Source organism: Dreissena polymorpha, chromosome 1 (assembly GCF_020536995.1).
Source record: "Dreissena polymorpha isolate Duluth1 chromosome 1, UMN_Dpol_1.0, whole genome shotgun sequence".
NCBI classification, from domain to species: domain Eukaryota; kingdom Metazoa; phylum Mollusca; class Bivalvia; order Myida; family Dreissenidae; genus Dreissena; species Dreissena polymorpha.
The window spans coordinates 71,366,077-71,386,935 of NC_068355.1; the positions used below are offsets into that span (position 1 = coordinate 71,366,077).

At 36.3% G+C, this 20,859-nt stretch overlaps 1 protein-coding gene across 1 annotated transcript in view; it reads left to right on the forward strand.

Moving 5' to 3' along the window:
• Window positions 1–16,692, forward strand: part of LOC127881011 (uncharacterized) — a 37,465-nt gene extending 20,773 nt beyond the window's left edge. Inside the window, 3 exon segments of the mRNA XM_052428624.1 lie at window positions 5,392–5,542; window positions 7,418–7,556; window positions 15,389–16,692. Coding sequence (XP_052284584.1) covers window positions 5,392–5,542; window positions 7,418–7,556; window positions 15,389–16,692 — 1,594 coding nt within the window.
• Window positions 16,693–20,859: the final 4,167 nt, after the last annotated feature.

The following is a 20,859-nucleotide window of genomic DNA, read 5'->3' on the forward strand; positions in this document are numbered from 1 at the left end:
AACTGTGAGTCAATGTTTATTAACTCACCTACATTACAATCCAACAGTTCCCTAGCCAATTTCACCATGGACAATGGGAAATCATCTTCATCAATACGATGTTCGACATTTTCATCACTAGTTCCACTTCTTTCCACATTTTGATCACCATCACACAAAACCGAAAAACCAGCACCCTTGAAACACTTCGGGATTGTGGACGGTTGAGTTTCCTCCCAGGCATGAGAAATCCATTTGATGGCCTGGAGCACGGTGATCTCTTTCAGGATCTGGGGACCAGATTTGGTTGCCTGTCTATCCATATCCGCTAGAACGTGTCGCAGTAGTTTCTTTCTGTACTTTAGCTTGACAGTTTGGATAATGCCCTGATCCATGGGTTGACATAATGAGGATGTGTTGGGTGGGAAGAACTGAAGCTTTATGTTGGACAGTTGGATGTTTGGATGGGAGGGCGCGTTGTCGAAGAAGAGGAGGATATGTCTCTCTTCATTTCATCAGACTGTCAATGTGACGTAACCAATCCTCCATTAGTTTTGACTGGATCCATGCTTTCTTATTCACATAGTAGCAAACAGGAAGTTTGGCCGGGTCAAGGGATTTAAATCATCTAGGTTTCAGGGACTTTCCGATGACCAGAGGGAGCAGTTTTTCTCCTGTCATTGATGCACAAAGAGCGACGGTTATTTGTTCTTTGGATCATTTACCTCAGTTTAGAAACGAAACTAAATTTATTATGGCATTCTGGCATTCACTGTAGTCTAAAATAAAACTAAATAATTTATATCCAATACAAGCCAATAAGGAAAAAAAGTCATCTTGGGAAGAACTCCCAACAAGTTACATAAGTATCAACCCCCCCCCCCCCCCCTTAGGTTTCCAAGAAGTAGGGGTGTATTGTCATATATTGGTTGATCTGTCAAAACTTTGTATACTGTATACCTTTTGTTTCGGCACCATATCTAGAAAACGCTTTGACCTTCAACCATGCAAAAAGCTAGATTGTTACTTGGGTAGTATGGAAGACCCCACTTGCTTTTGAGGTCAATATATCATTGGTCAATGTAATAGGGGCTTGGCATAGTTAAAGGGGCCTATTCACAGATTTTGGCATGTATTGAAACTTGTTATTAAGGTAGCGCACCTCTAATGATTTCCCGCGATTTCTTCGAAGGTTGAAGAGCCTACTATTAGGTGCCGTAGCCTAGTGGTTAAGGCGATAGACTAGAAATCTTTTGGGATATTCCCGCGCAGGTTCGAATCCTGCCGACGACGTGTACTTTTTTGCGACGCGTTTTATTTATTTTCTAACGTAATTTGATTTAATATGGCATATAAGCTATATTTATTGTTAAATATGTTTCAATTTTTATGCACATTCTTCAATTATTAAAATTAAAACAACATTATGGCGAAATTGGGTGATTTACTGTTGAAAATACGAACCATGCATGTTGCATTTTTATTTTTATTTCAAAAAGTAAACGGTAAATCTATCTAGTTCTTGGTATTTTTGCTGTATAAAGTGTTTCTATAAAAACTAAGTTAAAAATATGACTCAAATGATACTTTTTTGAATTTTATGACACTTTGTTTTTAACCGACCCAATTTTTACTTGGCTGAAATAACTTACATTTCATGGCGCTCTTCCATAGATAAAAATTTGTAAAAAATAAATGTCTGTAAAAGAATACTTATTTCATCTTGTTTAAACTTTAAACACCTTTACAGCATCTGTACACACCAACTGCATGCCCATATTTGGAAATTTGAATGAATTATGGAACTTTTATATACCCCAGGGGTGAAAATAAACTGGACAAAAGCCGAGCGTGGGGGTGGTTTTGAAAAAATCGGTATATTTTTTTAAAAAGCATGGAAAGCCTACCTACAAATTTGCATGTAGTTCAGTGAAATGATTCTGATTAAGAAAATAATTAATTAGATTATATTTGGATATGTGCCCATTAGAGGTGCGCTACCTTAAATGCTTTATATTGATAAATTTAAACATTGGACCTAAAAATCTCCAGTAAAAAAGCATAAATGCTTTTTAAAAAAAGGAAAACAAAGTAACCCGCAACTGGGCTCGAACCACTGACCCCTGAGGTCCTAGAGTTAAAAGTCTCCTGCCTAGTCCATTCAACCATCCGTGCTCATGCTATGAGCGGATGTATTTTTAGCTCACCTGAGCAATAGCTCTGGGTGAGCTATTGTGATCACTCACCGTCCGGCGTCCGTCCGTCTGTCTGTCTGTCTGTAAACAATTTGTAAACATCTTCTTCTACTAAACCATTGAGCCAATTTCAACTAAATTTCATGTGGAGCATCCCTAGGTCATGGGACAAAAGAATTGTTAAAAAAAATGATCACATAACCAAGATGGCCGCCATGACCATATATGGTAAAAACCTTAAAAAATCTTCTTGTCAGAAACCGCTCATCAGATTTTCAAAAAATTTCACAGGGATGACCTTTGAAAGCTCCCCAGAAAAAGTTGTTCAAAGAAATTTGATTCGTCAAAAAACATGGCCGCAGGAGCTCGTTGAACTTTGCATGTTTATTCGTTTTTGCCTATTTTGTGAAAACTTTCAAAAATCTTCCACATTTTTTGTCCGATCTTCTTCTACTATACCATTGAGCCAATTTCAACTAAATTTCATGTGGAGCATCCCTAGGTCATGGGACAAAAGAATTTGTAAAAAAAATTTGATCACATAACCAAGATGGCCGCCATGACCATATATGGTAAAAACCTTAAAAAATCTTCTTGTCAGAAACCGCTCATCAGATTTTCAAAAAAATTCACAGGGATGACCTTTGAAGGCTCCCCTGAAAAAGTTGTTCAAAGAAATTTGATTCGTCAAAAAACATGGCCGCAGGAGCTCGTTGAACTTTGCATGTTTATTCGTTTTTGCCTATTTTGTGAAAACTTTCAAAAATCTTCCACATTTTTTGTCCGATCCTTTCCTAATTTGCACAGTGTCTTTATATCAATGAGGACACGAACCCTACAAAAAATGAGCATTATTGGTCCATGAAGTACAGAATTACCTCCCCTTGAATTGAGAAAATGGTGTTTATGCAATAAAGTCCAAATTTTTCATCCAATTCTTTCCAAACTTGCACAGTGTCTTCATATCAATGAAAACTCGAGCCTTGTCGAAAATGAGCAACATCGGACCATTAAGTCCAGAATTATCTCCTTGAGATGGCAGATTTAGAAATAATTATAGTGTACTCTTTTTTCCAATTAATAGTGCTATTAGAGTAAAGGATTTGCTGGCTTCAGGCCAGGTTTCTCTGACACAATAGCTGCATCTCAGTGGAGACCTCCTGCTGATAAAGATGTGCTTTTAGGAGGATTTGAAAGGCAAAACTTACATAAGCCAATAGTTGCAACTCAGTGGAAACCCCTAACAACCCTTTCAGAACTGTACAATTGCATAACCTGCACCTGTTGAACTCAATAACAACTTTCCATGAAATTCTTCATTGCATAATCAAACAGCTCAAGCAGATTTCAAAGATTCTTACATGCCCCTCTTTGATGTATTATTCAATTCAGGTCAGTCAGTTCTTCAAATCCCTTTACTCATGTGACATGGTTGACTCAAATAAATAAGTGAGATGTCCAATGTTTTTAGTAAATAGATAAGTGCATGATAAAAAGGCATACTCATAGGTTTCTCATTATGGGTTGGCTATGCATTTTCATTTTTTGTACTTTAATGTAGATGCATCTAGAAACCATTGTGCCTTTTCCTAATGCGAACACTTGATGCCTCATTAGCAGATGATATTTTGAGAATTATAAGAAAAAAAATTAATCTGTTCAAAACAAGCCAAGATTTCTTGTATCTCAATGATTTCAACTTCAGTTGCATAACTAAACATCATTGAAGAAGTTGTTTCAATTCATGATGTCTTTAAGCCCTTTTACATTAATTTAGACTCTTCCAAAATAAAAGCATATCCCCCCATACATACACTATTGCATAATCAAACTATAGCATTCTCCTCATAAACCCTTAACCCAGAACAGTTAATTCTTTCTGCAAATGTTTGTGACTGTGGAAATCGTTGAAATAAAAGAAGAAAATGCTGAGATTAGCATTTTCTCCTTTCATCACAATGCTTCCTACCCTATTAAATCTGTTTATTCTTATTCCATAATAACTTAATTTGTCGTCTGCAACCTCTTTCAATTTGAAAAGGGTTAACTACCAGAAATCAATTAATGCTGTAGTTTTGTTGATGAGAAATTATTTTTCCTTTAAAATGGGAGGTGATAATTGCTTAGGAAATTGCTCTGGTAGGGTTGACTTATCGTGGGAAATTGAGAAATTGTTCAGTCCAAAATATGTTGATTGGTAAAAGGATTTATCCTTATGCAAACATGGGTTGCCTGTTTAGTCGATGATATCTTGTCAATTTTGAGAAAAAGGAGGAATCTCTTCAAAACAAGCAAAAATTCCTTTTATCTCAATGTTTCAGTTTTTAGCATACTTGAGCAGATCATATTCTCCTAAACCATTGAGCCAATTTCAACCAGATTTCATGTGGAGCATTCCTACATCACGAAAAAAAAATATTGTTAAAAAAAAATTTGGTCACATAACCAAGCTGGCCGCCATGCCCATATATGGTCAATACCTTAAAAAATCTTCTTGTCAGAAAGGGCTCGTCGGATTTTCAATTTTTTTTACAAGGATGATCCTTAAAGGCTCCCCTAAAAATTTGTTCAAGAAAATGTGTTTCTTGTCAATTACCATTGGGCCTAAGGCTATTAAATTTGTTCAGGTGAGCGATTTAGGGCCAATGTGGCCCTTGTTTACTTATATAAGCAATCTTCATAGTATAATGACAACAACAGAACTTTCCAAAATATTCAATTGTTCCGCGTTGCAACGCTTTATTATTTTCAGGTTTTCAAATCGTCAAAAGATGTATGGAATGGATATTTTAGAGCATGTTAAATGTTCAGTTTTATTATTTCCGCACAAATATCATAACTATTCCGGTAAAAAAAAAATTGCGAATCTGAAACAACTTTTTTTAATTTTTGTCAGTTTTCCAAAACATGAAAAGGTCCCTTTAATTAGTTTCTACAAATTATTTCTGGAATGCTTTGTCCTAAGATCAGAAAATGTGTACAGAGGTTACTGCTGAAAAAGGGGAGATGTTTATTGATTTTCAAAGGTAAAGGTTACATGGTATTTAAACATGAAATTTATATTAACACTATTTTTTGCGATCATGCATATTGATTGAGTGGTTACCAAGCATGAAAAGATAGGAGATCAAAAAGACGACATTGATGCAAGTAAGGGTGCAAACATTAGAATGAATTATTCTCACAAGATTGTCATCCACATGTTTTCTTGTTTAAGACTTCGGGGTCATGATGGTCAGACAGAGTTCACATGTCGAGTTGTTCACAGTCTGCCTCTGCTGATGTCAGCTGTGCAGATCTTTCAGCATGATCGCATGGTTGCCGTGGCTCACCTCATTGGCTCAGACCAGATACCAAAACCAGACGAGGTCAGCTGTTAGCTAATTTAAGCACATAAGTTTTAGCTCAATTTCATATTTAACCTACATTTAGACAGTCTCGAGTCTGTTTCCTGGTTAAATCCAGTACTTGATGTCCTAAGAGAAGATCTTATGAAAACTTGCAGTAGGTAGATCGAATCAAAGACCTTCTGTTTGCTTTGCAGACAAAGTATCCATTGTGCCACCGCAATCTCTGTTAGTGTTACCAGTATGTGCTTCAGTTGTAGAACGTTGATGTATGATGCACACAGTCCTTCCCAAAATTATAATTTATTGCCGGCCATGAGGTCCTATAATCATGCAGCCATTTCCGGCCCAGACTGATTATTTCAGGCCCAAAAAGTAAAAAATGACGACGAAAGACAAAGATGACATTTTTAACAATATTTAATATTATCAGATTAATTAAATGCCCTGCTTGCTTACGAATTAATCGGATATAACGGGAACCAAAAGTATATGGTATCGTTTCTCTCCCTTTGCGAATCTACTCATACAGTGATGACGTAGTGTGTAATTTGCATTGACGACGCAGCAAAAATCATCGGATGCCGTATATGCACGTACGTTATTCAAGAAATGCAACCAATGAAAAAATGTTTTACATGATTGGAGTATTCATAAATAACTCGGTAAATTCCCAATTTTGCCTTGAAACTTTTCTGGAAATAGCTTATGGAATTCCAAATTTCCCCATAATTTTATAACAGGACACGAGGTCGGGTAATATTAGAATCATTTCCGAATTTTCAAAATTATAATCGGAAAAATCCGAGGACCGACGGTATTTCGGAAAGACTGATGCACATCTTAACGTTCAAAAGCTTGTTACTGTATTTGAGCCTTGTTCTGAGAAAACTGGGCTTAATGCATGTGCGTAAAGTGTCATCCCAGATAAACCTGTGCAGTCTGCACAGGCTAATCAGGGACGACACATTCTGCTTATATGGTATGTTTAGTTTCAAGGAAGTCCCTTCTGACCGAAAATCAAGTTTTTTAGGCGGAAAGTGTCATCCCTGATTAGCCTGTGTGGACTGCACAGGCTCATCTGTGATGACACTTTACACACATGCATTAAGCCCAGTTTTCTCAGAACAAGGCTCATTATAAGATACTTTTCTTCCTTGAGAACCTGTTAAAGGGGCCTTTTCACAGATTTTGGCATTTTTTAACTTATTCATTAAATGCTTTATATCGATAAATGTAAACATTGGATCGTAAAAGCTCCAGTAAAAAATCAAGAATAAAATTAAAAAAAGGAAAAGAACATTGCCCGGACCAGGTTTCGAACCAGTGACCCCTGGAGTCCTGCCAGAGTCCTGAAGTAAAAACGCTTTAGCCTACTGAGCTATTCCGCCGAGTACATATACTTGAAGTATTTTATACCTTATATAAGCAATCTTCGTAGTTTCACAAAATTTAACGACAAAAACAGAACTCTCCAAATTATTCAATCGTTTCGCGTTGCAACGCTTTATAATTTTTAGGTTTTAAAATCCTCAAAAGATGCATATAATGGCTATATTAGACCATGGTAAATGTTCAGTATTACTGTTTCCTCACAAATATCATAACTAAAACGAAAATTTGCGAATCTGAAACAACTTTTTTCAATTTTGTCAATTTACCAAAGCGTGAAAAGATCCCTTTAACTGATCACAAGTTTTGATTAATGTATGAATTGTGAATTACACTGAAAGAATGCTATGTTTTATTGTCATTATTATGACAACTGCATTGAAAATGGAATTGTTACTAAAATTTTATCAACTGAATAAGACAAAATGTGTTGTAATTATCATATGTAAAAGAAACCCTTTCTTTCTATGACTTCTTAAGTTGTGTACATACCAATTAATCCAGGTACATGATGGCAGCAAGTGTGTAACATTGGAGCCGAAGACAGGGGAAAGAGCGATGGTCATTAAGAATAACACTGGAGACTGGGCTATCATTATTGGAAGATGGGACGGATACAAGATTGGCAAGCCAGCTAAAAGAGGTATAAAAATAATCATCTATTTGACTTCTTGCGGTTTGAGCTACTGCAAAATCAGCATTATTCATGTCGTATTAATTTTTGTCAAATTCATAGGTAGATTTATCCAGAAATTTATCCAGATGAACAATTATTCAAATTATTTGTTGTTGTTTTAAAGATCAAAATACAGTAGACACGAAAAACATTATTATCCAACATCACACACTTTTTAACCAGCAGCCAATTGTATAAATATGGATAACTTTAGCCAATCCAAAAGATAACCGTTGGTTAACTTTATCCGTTTTTGGATATGTTATCCAACGTTGTTATCCTATTGTATAAAAATGCAAGTCGCATTGGATATCTTTATCCGATTTGGTTTAAGTTAGCCAAACATAAAAAACCCACAATGCATATTTAATCTGGTTCCGGTCAAGACGGTTTCGCGGAAAGTGTCATTTCAGACGACAACAAAATGGCTGAAACGCTTTCGCTTCGTAAAAAACGGTCAGTTAACTTTTCCCATGAGGAAACTGCTCTAATCCGTGAAGGTGTTATGAAATTTGACAAAGTTTTGACAAAGAAATTTTCAAGCGGCTCAACACCAGTTACCAAGAAAATCCATGTGGCATTTATGCTGGTGAATACACCTGAAATATGATTACATAGAATATAATGTATGCAATTTAACTATAGACGGTGCAGTAAATCATTCAAATAGTATGATACATCTTATTATTAAAATGTAGCAAGAAAATAATTCTTTGTAGCCTCTTTTACTGTATATTCATCCACTTAAGAGTGAAATTGACTTTTTCTACTTAATGAAAAGAATTTCACCACAAGTGAAACATTTAATTAGACATTTTATATCTTTCCAACAAAAGTATGGCAAAATAATTTACAATGCACACCCTAGCAACCACTAATTTGTCTGTATCTTTCCTATCAATCTGTTCAATCAACATTTTTATAGGAAAACATAAATCTTTTGAAGTAATTTTGATATAATCATTAAAAAATATATCTTAAAGACTAATAAACACAAAAACACTGTTTAAAAGTGAATATTTTCAAAATTATTGTTTTTTCTCTAACAAAATCTAAAATTCACATGTTTTTAACCAAAATACATTATCTATGTTGTATGTTTTTTTAAATAAGCATTACTAACTTAAGTTTTATCAGAAAAATGTTATAATTACCAAATTAAGAGGGGTGGATGAATTTATAGGGTTGGATGAAGAGAGAGGAAAGAAGGCTATTGGAATTCCCTGTCTTGTGCCTCTATAATACAAAGGATCAGACTATATTTTAACCATGAAACAGACTTTACCTATCTTTATTTAGAATCGTTACGTCATTTGAACTGAGTAAATGTGAGTTTTTGGGCGCAAAATATGCATTACACTGTGGAAATTTGGACTTAAAGGACGTGTGTTAAACGAAAAACGGAATTATAATCAATCGTACCAGATCATAAGTAAGTGTTACGGAATGTTTGATCTGGTGTGTAAAACAGCAGGATGCATATAAATATAAATAAATGGATTTATAAAATGAAGGGATACTCAAACTTGAAGGTAAGAACTAATATGTTTTGAATATTTGTGTACAAATTGATAAATACCTCGATGGTTGCACGTTGCCTGTACATTGACACTGTGATAGTGCGTTTTGTTCACATATTGCTCCTCGTGTTCATGGGGAGCAATGATGCGAACGTGTGTTCCGTCGATCGCCGCAATTACAGACGGAAATCCAGCGATTTTGAAAAAAATTCTGTTTAATAATTGATTTAAGTCTGTCCGTCGTCGGGAATTTAATTGTTTGGTCTTTCAGGTCACACAGTTCGTCAATTACTCTGGTCACTACCCTTGAAACCGTGGCAATGTCCACCCAAAAGTATCCCCTATTAATTGCAAAAAATTTCCGGAAGCAAAAAATCTCAGTGTTATCAATATTTGCTGCCTCGGTGTCAAGGGTTGATTCCATCCAGTTGGTCTCTCAAGTCTATGTCCGATCAGTCGTTCTATGCGGTCGATGCTGTCAGGTGTAAATCTAAATCGTCGTCGTATTTCTTCAGGGTCGTCAGTTTCCGTAAATCTGTAAATTCGTCGAAATTGTCTTGGTCGTCTAGCGTTCGTTATGTCAAAGTCAGCCATTTTGTCAGCGCGTTCTTCATTTGGATAAAGATAAACGACGTCAAATATCTTGGCTAAATCTTATCCAAAACTTAACCAGAACCTGAACCGTTTTGGATAACTATTGTTTTATACAATCGCTAACCAAAAAAGATATCCTAAAATTGAAGATAACCAAAAGTTATCCGCTGGATAAGAGTTATCCATATTTATACAATTGGCTGCAGGTTTTCCAAAGGAAAAAACTGGTTATTGGCAAATGTCGGCGGGCGGATGGGTGGGCTGTTGTGCCACGGAACAAGCTTGTCAGGGCCATAAATTTGTCGTCTATTGTGAGATTTTGAAATCATTTGGCACATTTATTCACCATCATTAGACGGTGTGTCGCACGAAAGAATTACGTCGATAATGCCAAGGTCAAGGTCACACTTTTGAGTTCAAAGGTCAAAAATAGCCATTAATGAGCTTTTGGGATAACTTTGTCATTCATTGTGAGATTTTAAAATCATTTGGCACAATTTTGTTCACCATCATTGGTGTGTTGCGCGAAAAAATTACGTCGGTATCTCCAACGTCAAGGTCACCACAACTAAAAATAGATTGAATTTGAACGGCGGTAACTATGAACAATCAGTTATAATGCTTATTTTCAGTTGTCTCCCATTATAAGACTTTTTTATCCCCGCCGAAAAAAATTCAGAAGGGATTTAGTAATTGGTCCCGTCTGTGCGTCCGTCTGTCTGTTATTCCGTCCGAAACTTTGTCCAGAGCATTACTCCAAATCTATTAAATGGATTTACTTTGAACTTAAAATATAAACAGATGGCAACTAGGAGAAGTGCAGTGACCAAGAAAAATAACTCTATGTACCTTAGTTTTTGAATTATCTCCCCTTTTATATAACTTTAAAGTATATTTTTGTCGGAGCATTACTCTTAATCTACTGAAAGGATTTTCTTGAAACTTGAAATATTAACAGATGGCAAGTAGGACAAGTGCAGTGACTAAGAACCATAACTCTATCTACCTAAGTTTTGTAATTATCTCCCTTTATTTAATTTCAAAGTAAATTTTTGTCCGTAGCATATTTCTAATTATACTGAAGGGATTTACTTGAAATATAAACCGATGGCCAGTAGGAGAAGTGCAGTGACTAAGAACCATAACTATCTACCATAGTTATTGAATTATCTCCCTTTATTTAATTTCAAAGTAAATTTTTGTCCGGAGCATAACTCTAAATCTACTGAAGGGATTTACTTGAAACTTTAAATATAAACAGATGGCAAGTAGGAGAAGTGCAGTGACTAAGAACCATAACACTATCTACCTTAGTTTTTGAATTATCTTCCTTTTTAGCTCACCTGAGCACAACATGCTCATGGTGAGCTTTTGTGATTGCCTTTTGTCCGTCGTCCATTGTCTGTCATGCGTTGTCCGTTGTGCTACGTCAACATTTGCCTTGTTCACTCTCTAGAGGCCACAGTTATTGTCCAATCTTCATGAAATTTGGTCAGAAGATTGGTTTTAATGATATCTTGGATGAGTTCGAAAATGGTTACGTTTGCTTGAAAAACATGGCTGCCAAGGGGCGGGGCATTTTTCCTTAAATGGCTATATAGGGCTATAGTAAAATCTTGTTAACACTCTAGAGGCCACGGTTATTGTCTGATCTTCATGAAACTATCAGATGATTCATCCCAATAATATCTTGGACGAGTTCGAAAATGATGCCGGTTGGTTGAAAAACATGGCCGCCAGGGGGCGGGGCATTTTTCCTTATATGGCTATTGTAAAACCTTGTTAACACTCTAGAGGCCACATTTATTTTCCGATCTTCATGAAACTTGCTAAGGGGCGGGACATTTTTTTTTATATGTCTATATGTGGCTATAGTAAAATCATGTTAACACTCTAGAGGCCACATTTATTGTCCAATCTTAATGAAACTTGGTCAGAAGATTCATCCCAATAATATCTTGGATGAGTTTGAAAATGATGACGGTTGGTTGAAAAACATGGCTGCCAGGGAGCGGGGCATTTTTCCCTATATGGCTATAGTAAAACTAGGGATGGTAACGATTATCCGGATATCTGAATACTGTTCAAGAATCCAAATCGTAAAAGAGGATCTGAATACTTGATTAAACGATATTACCCCTTTTGTTATGCACACTATGTTCCTCATCGTATATTTCGACGGATATCTGTATACCAGACATCGTTGACAGACTGGCATAAATCCGTTAATTAGTTGTTGCTGAGCGAGTTCCCCTGCCAGTTCCCGATCACCTTGGTGATTTTGGCCGAGTTGCATAATTGCCAACTTGCGCCGCCGTGTTTTGTTTTATGGTCCTTACTTCCCGATAATTGACACCCATTGGCACTTGTCTTCAATCGACATGTGCAAAAGTATAGAAAAAATATCTTTGCCAAATCATATAAAAGTTTTTCAATTGGTCAGTCAATATCAATCTGTTAAAAAAGAGTAAACGAATCGCGATTTCTCAAACTTACGAAGTATTCTGGCAGTTCCGGCAACATCTTTTCCGATTGAGGGCGTGTTCTCATCGGCTGGCTTGGTACTTCCCAAGCTAAGGAACAGACTAAATAGCGACTTAGTCGATGTAATTATTTTCATGAACGAAAACCTTAGGTCAATGCATCTTGGCGAATACGAATGAAATTGAACTGAATGTATGAACGTATTTAGAATGTATATAACGTAGTATGCTTTAGTTTTAGTATTACGATGTGTGTGTTTTTTTTAAAGAAATTACATATTTTGTGACTTTGATATTGTTCTTATAAATAAAATTATTGAAATAAAGAAATCATATAAATGCGTTATATTGTTTGTTAATCTGTAAACAATGCAAATTAACGTATTTACAGTGTTGTGATGATGGTAACAGCCTTTTGTAGTTTGCTTACAAAAGAATACGGATATCCGGATACATTCGGATAGTGGATACGGTTATCCAGATACCGATTTCAGATACGATTCCCATCCCTAAGTAAAACCTTGTTAACACTCTAGAGGTCACTTTTATTGTCCAATCTTGATAAAATTTGGTCAGAAGATTTGTTTTAATGATATCTTGGATGAGTTCGAAAATGGTTACTTTTGCTTGAATAACATGGCCACCAAGGGGCGGGGCATTTTTCCTTATATGGCTATTTAAGGCTATAGTAAAATCTTGTTAACACTCTAGAGGCCACATTTATAGTCCCATCTTCATGTAACTCGGTCAGAAGATTTATTCCAATAATATCTTGGACGAGTTCAAAAATGATGCCGGTTGGTTGAAAAACATGGCTGCCAGGGGTGGGGCATTTTTCCTTATATGTTTATTATTTTTTATGAGCCAATACGTAGCAAAGACAATTAATAACTACAGTACTTGTGATCAACATGTGATTAACCCTTTCAGTGCGGGAACCGAATTATAAAGGCCTTTGCAAACAGTTTGGATGCCGGTTGGTTGAAAAACATGGCCACCACAGGGGCGGGGCTATTTTCCTTATATGGCTATAGTAAAACCTTGTTAACACTCTAGAGGTCACATTTTTTTCCGATCATCATGAAACTTGGTCAGAAGATTTGTCCCAATGATATCTTAGATGAGTTTGAAAATGGTTTTGGTTGCTTTAAAAACATGGCCACCAGGGGCTGGGCATTTTTCCTTATATGGCTATATATGGCTATAGTAAAACCTTGTTAACACTCTAGAGGCCACATTTATTGTCCAATCTTCATGAAATTTGATCAGAAGATTGGTCTCAATGATATCTTGGATGAGTTTGAAAATAATTAGTTTTGCTTAAAAAAATGGCTTCCAAGGGGCAGGGTATTTTTCCTTATATGGCTATAGTAAAATCTTGTTAACACTCTATAGGCCATATTTACTGTCCTATCTTCATGAAACTTGGTCAGAAGATTCATCCCGATAATATCTTGGATGAGTTCAAAAATGATGCCGGTTGGTTGAAAAACATGGCTGCCAGGGGTGGGGCATTTTTCCTTATATGTTTATTATTTTTTATGAGCCAATAGGTAGCAAAGACAATTAATAACTACAGTACTTGTGGTCAACATGTGATTAACCCTTTCAGTGCGGGAACCGAATTTTGAAGGCCTTTGCAAACAGTTTGGATCCAGATGAGACGCCACAGAACGTGGCGTCTCATCAGGATCCAAACTGTTTGCTATTCTGATCGTATTCTTTGAAAAAAATCGAAGAAAATGCTAATTTTAGAAATTCTGCAGACGACATTTTAGCAGACGACAAATTTCCCAGCATGCAAAGGGTTAAAAGAGTTTCTTCAGTTAAATAAACCATTACCAAAGTTATTTTTGTGGTCAGTTTTCAATTAATTTGTGTTTCCAGGAAATTGTCTTTTTTTTAAACTTATCAAATATCATACTGGCAGTATACAAATGATTTTGCAGTACATTTTCTTCTTTGAAATGAAGTGGACTTGAATTTAATTGATTGGTACATAACATGGTATAGTGTTTAGTGTTCCTCTGTAAAGTTTTTGTTCAAATCATGTCCCTGTGATTTTAACTGGCCAAGCTCTGGGTTCATATAGTAGGTAATGACTATTTTAGCAAAATTATCTGAAATACCTTTACATCAGAACACAAAAGGCCAAGCTCTTTATTTGGTATGATATCTTGGAAAGGGTCATTACAAAGTTTGTTCAAATCATTCCTTTGGGATTTTAAGTAGCAACAAGCTGGAGGTCGAATGTTACTAAAAATGACTTACATTGAAAATCCTCTGTAAAAATATTTGCTGAAGTAACAAGGCCCAGAGGTTTTAAAGTAATACAAATAGTGGTACATTGATCTTAATTATTCAGGGGGGGGGGGTCACATGGTTCATGTAATCAAAATAAAGTTTCAGCCCAAATGTATTATATTTGCTATGTAACAATACATACCAGTAGTAGTCCTCCGTAACATCAAAGTATGATTTAATCATATTAACAGCCAAACACGAAGTGTCATGGTTTAATTAACAGAGTGTACTCGTGAGGGTAAACCACCCGGTGCACTCGAACACTTGAAGTTCACTGTCCTTAAACATAAAGAATGTGTTATTTATTACATGTATTAAGTCCATAAACCATAGGTCAAGACCGGTCTTGCCTCATGGTAGCATGGTTTATATAAACCTTAATTAAAAAAATATGTTTAATACCGGTAAGCGGGTGATTTAGGCCCTTAAGAACCCAACTGAGTGCAAGATACATGTGCAATAGTTGCCATAGACTTGATATTGTGTACCCATTTGATCCCAGATTCAAACATGGACCTAATTTCACCAAGATTGAGATTGTTGCTTCTAGAGTGGAAACTAGGTTCTGAGATATGACCTGGTTACCTACTTTTTGGACACTGATGACCAAGATTCTAATTGTATCAGCATCAAGATAAACATTATGACAAAGATTCATCAAGATTGAATGATACATAAGGCTTCTTTAACAAAAAAAGCTTTCAAGTCTTGACCTGGGACCTAGTTTTGAAACACTCTTGACCCAGATTCAAACTTCGCCATGATATAGTAAAAAAAACTTTACAACACTAGACTAAACATAAATTAATTGAAAAAGCTCACCTTTAACTTTTGGTGTTGATGTAAGGGAATATAAGTTGTGCAGGTATAGTAAGCCACATTTCTCATTTCCTTGCAGGTAGCACTTCAAACCCTGGTAATGCAGGCACCCCTGGATGTCCCGGCTATCTCACCCTGCTTCTCTACAAGGTGAGAACCAAGAAGTGGGAGCTCCAGTCACTGGAGGACTCGTATCTCACTGAGGAGTTCAAGTTCTCCATTGCAGCGCTAAACATTAACATGAAAACTGGCAAAATTTCAATCCAAGGCAAAGGGAAAGAAATTGCAGAAAATTTGGCTCTGGCTTTCTGTGTGTCACTTTTGCATGTATTTCTACAGCCACGGCCAGCTAACTGGGAACCAGGGCAGACACTGGAACCAGAACTGAGTAAACGGGGTATTCGACCTGTCAAATATATCAAAGCTGAGAAACTTGCGCTGGTTTTGGCGGCAGGAATACTTATTGCCACTCCATCGAATTTCTTCATAAGGAAGAACATGAGAAGTGGTCAGTCAGGTTTTGGTGGTACTCATAGACATGGTGGTGGTAACCACATCTTGCATGAGCAATCCTCAAATGAGGCGCACAATGTGGCAGGGGCCAGGGGACTATTCGTTGGGGGTGAAGGGGCAGATGGAACGCAGTCAGGAGACTTTCTTACACAGTTGATAGGGGGCAGTGACCATGAGCAGGGCAACTCAGCTGGTGTGGACACACTGCTGGATGCTTTATATGGAACAGAGGAACAATCTGAGGTTGATGTCAGCAACCAGTTGGCAGGTCTGGATATTTCAGACAACAACAACGAGTCCACAGGGTTTGGTGACAGTTATGTGGTTGAAGCTTATCAAGAAGTTTTCAATACCTTTTTAGGCGATGAAGACTTAAACCTTGAGAGTTGTAAGGTTGACAATAGTGAACATGGGGGTGACTTTTATGATAATGATGTTTATCAAGAAGATTTCAACACCTTTTTAGGCAACGTAGAATTTAACCCAGATAGTGGTAGGGCTGATAGTGGTGGAGATGTGGGTTGGGGCTTTGGTTATGATGACAGTGGTGCTGGTGGTTGTGGAGGGTGTGGGGCAGGGGGTGGGGGTGAGGGAGTGTTTGGTGTGGGGGTGGGAGGTTCGTTTGGTGAGGTAGGGGGGTTCAGCCCTGGGGGAGGGGAGTCTGGTGGTGATGGTTGTGGAGGGGGTCAGTGCTGGTTGGAGGGATTCAGTTCAATTGGGGAAGGGGGAGGTGGGGACCTGGGAGGGAGTGGGTGGGGGGAGGCGACGGTGGTGGTGATGGAGGAGGTGGAGATGGGGGTGGTTGTGGAGGGGGTTGTGGGGGTGGTTGTGGTGGTTAGGGTGATGAATTATCTAAATACAGGTGGTTAAGATATCTCTATAACTCCAGTCCAGTAGTATATTTCAACCCTATTTACCATATTTAAATAAGTAAAAAAATGTAAATATTGGTGAGGTTGCAGATTGCTATGTTAAAAATTATCTGAAACAAAAGTACAGAATTATAATGTATAACTGGTTGAGATAAGAATATTTTTATTTTGGCTGGATGACAATAAACTTTTCTCTGTCTAGCTATATGATGTTTTTTTATATACAAAACACTTTCCAGATTGCTATGTGTTATAGTCATGTAACAAGTTTTAGTCTCTGAGTTCAAAGTGTTTATAATACTTGATTGTTAAGACCTGTATTTACCAGTTAGAAATTCAGTTGTATTTGTGATATGTTCAATTTTTTGCACAGATCAAAAGCATCATTATATGGGGATGGTGCTTTGTATTGAGCAATTTACGTAATTTAGTTCAAACTACATTAGTGAAGATCATAAGTGTTTGACACATTGTGTGTATTGGAAAATAACTAATTGAAATCTTAATTTGAAAACTTTTTTATGTGGTCATGATTATGACCTACTAAGTGTGAATAGAAAAAGTAGATTGTTTGGTTTTAAATATCATCTTTCCGGGTAAAAAGTTTATCTAAAAAATGGATTATAGTTAACAATTTATGTAGATTTATGACTGTCTTCTGGTCAAAGCTAAATTTCAATATATATATATATATATATATATATATATATATATATATATATATATATATATATATATATATATATATATATGGTTGAGAAAAAATATTAAACACCAACGAATGAATCTTTCTAAAACACTGGATCCAAAACGGATGCAAGAACAGAAAGCAGTAATAATAAATTGGAGAAATATGCTGTTCAAACAGTGCTAATTACATATTTTATACATATGCCCTAGCGCTTTCGACTTTTCGTCTTCATCAGGGGCTTGTCAACACAGATATGGTTGTACATGCAATATTGGACAGTGGAAAGTTCTAAAAATAGATAATTCAAAATTGATTGATCGAAACTCACCGATAAAAACGTGCACTCGCCTAGAGCCGTGTCCGTATTGTTACAGGCTAATTGAATGTTCGTAGTGATTTACAATAGACTGGCTCCAGACTCATTTTAGCAATGAGTCACGCAGAAAACATTTGACATCTGCCAAAACACAACCCTCTAAAATATGATGTATGTGTTTTGAAGACTCCATTATGTGTCATTTTTGTTTATTCCATATGGAGCAAGGGTGTTCAGTCGCCTTATCCAATATGTCTCCCGCGACTTGCGTTGCTCGGAATATATGGAATAAACAAAAATGACACATAATGGAGTCTTCAAAACACATACATCATATTTTAGAGGGTTGTGTTTTGGCAGATGTCAAATGTTTTCTGCGTGACTCATTGCTAAAATGAGTCTGGAGCCAGTCTATTGTAAATCACTACGAACATTCAATTAGCCTGTAACAATACGGACACGGCTCTAGGCGAGTGCACGTTTTTATCGGTGAGTTTCGATCAATCAATTTTGAATTATCTATTTTTAGAACTTTCCACTGTCCAATATTGCATGTACAACCATATCTGTGTTGACAAGCCCCTGATGAAGACGAAAAGTCGAAAGCGCTAGGGCATATGTATAAAATATGTAATTAGCACTGTTTGAACAGCATATTTCTCCAATTTATATATATATATATATATATATATATATATATATATTAACTTCTGCTAAAAGGTTTTTGACTGGGTCATACTTTCTTTGTCCCGCTGATGAATTGTTGCCTATCGGTCAAGTACATGTACACATAAACTCTTGCTTGCTTTGGTTAGGTATTTAATAATTGTCATATCTAACAAGGTTGAGGTAGTGCAGACAAAAGGTGTCTGCACTATCACACTGTCTGTCAGTAAATGCCTGGAGGGTTCAAACTTACAAAAATCAATATGCATTATTTAGACCACAATCATACTAGTGGGTCAGGGGCATATACAAACAAAACGTTTGTATAGGCCCCTGAGTAGGTCAAATCAAGCTCAAATTATTTGTATTTGCAAGATAAAGTTTATTCAGTGCGTATTTATCGTTTTATAAGTGTATCATCCAATAAAAACGCCGCTTTTTAACAGCGTTAGGCCCAGCTATTGTAAAGTACTCTGCGTTTTTCTTATAACGCTTCTTAAATAAGTATAGATATTTTTAAACCAATAGATTTTTATTAAGGCACCGCACCAACACTGCAAAGTTTTCTATTTATATCAATGGTACAGCCCAGTAAAATCGGGCTGTCCATTATATGGCGGTTTTCAACCTTTTTAAGCAGAGTTTTATGTTAAGCAGTGTGCTCGGGCAATGGTTTTTAACCGAAGTCCTGAGGGTAAACAATCCCATTAGTCAGTGTGTATTTCATTCTTTGGGTAAAAGACTTTGATTGTAGATAGCTGTAAAAAAATGTGAGAACTTAAAAAACAATACAGGGCAGTTGTAGCTGCATGTACATGTATTGTGCTGCAAAAAAAATAAGCAATGTAAAATCTTTCAAAATATAATCTAAATTGATTTTTAATTGATTGTGTATGGTGCTTTTGTTTGGAATTATACAATGGTGCATGCTTTGTGTGATTATTTTGTTTCTTTATTAGCTAATATATTTCTATATGTGATTTTATTTAAATCAAAGAAAGATGAATTTACTGTTTAGACAAATAAACATATACTATTAACATATATTCATTTCTGTATCAAGAAATGTCTGGGTGACATAAAATCTAGGGTACGTGTCATAAATGTAATAATTGGGTGATATCAATTTGTCTCAAAAGTGGTAGTGTGTGTGTGTCACAAAAGTGATAACAAAGAGCCAAAAAATCAACAGTTCAGCTACGTCTTTTAAGTATAAAGTTTTCTTTACATTTCAACTTACAGTATGTCAAGTAAAAAGATTACTTTACATTTCAACTAAAAGTCTTTCAAGAAAATTATTTAGTTAACTGTTTAACTAGAAGTCTATCTTAACTTCTCAAGAAATTCTTATGACTCTGCAGTTTTATTACAGTTAGTTTTGTTCCCAGTAATTCAAATAGATGTAGAATCCAACAATTATGGTAGTACTTGTAAGTTTATCTTCTATTAATGAAGTTTTAAATTCATTTGCTTTCTTTTTAATGGGAAACCTTCTAAGACATTTACTAAGCTGAAACATTAATTAATGATTTTTAGCTTGGCTGTTTTCGGAGAAAACCCGAGCTATTGTCATAGCCAGCTCGGCGCAGTGCTAAAACCTTAACATTGGCCATAACTTTTTAAATATTGAAGATAGCAACTTGATATTTGGCATGCATGTGTATCTCATGGAGCTGCACAATTTGAGTGGTAAAATTTCAAGGTGAACATCATCCTTCAAGGTCCAGGGTCCAAAAAACAAAGTCATAGAGGGGGTATATTTTTTTGCACATGTCGGTCCGTCGGTCAATCCACCAGATGATTTCCGGATGATAACTCAAGAATGCTTAGGCCTAGGATCATGAAACTTCATAGGTACATTTATCATGACTGGCATATGACCCCTATTGATTTTCAGGTCACTAGGTCAAAGGTCAAGGTCACAGTGACTCGAAACAGTAAAACTGTTTCCGGATGATAACTCAAGAATGCTTAAGCCTAGGATCATGAAACTTCATAGGTACATTGATCATGATTGGCTGATGGCCCTATTGATTTTCAGGTCACTAGGTCAAAGGTCAAGGTCACAGTAACTCTAAACAGTAAAATGGTTTCCGGATGATAACTCAAGAATGCTTACGCCTAGGATCATGAAACTTCATAGGAACATTGATCATGACTGGCAGATGACCCCTATTGATTTTCAGGTCACTAGGTCAAAGGTCAAGGTCACAGTGACATGAAACACTTAAATGGTTTCCCGAGGATAACTCAATAATGCTTACGCCTAGGATCATGAAACTTTATAGGTACATTGATAATGACTGACAGATGACCCCTATTGATTTTCAGGTCACTAGGTCAAAGGTCAAGGACACAGTGACTCGAAATAGTAAAATGGTTTCCTGATGATAACTCAAGAATGCTTACGCCTAGGATCATGAAACTTCATAGGTACATATATCATGACTGGCAGATGACCCCTACTAATTTTCAGGTCACTAGGTCAAAGG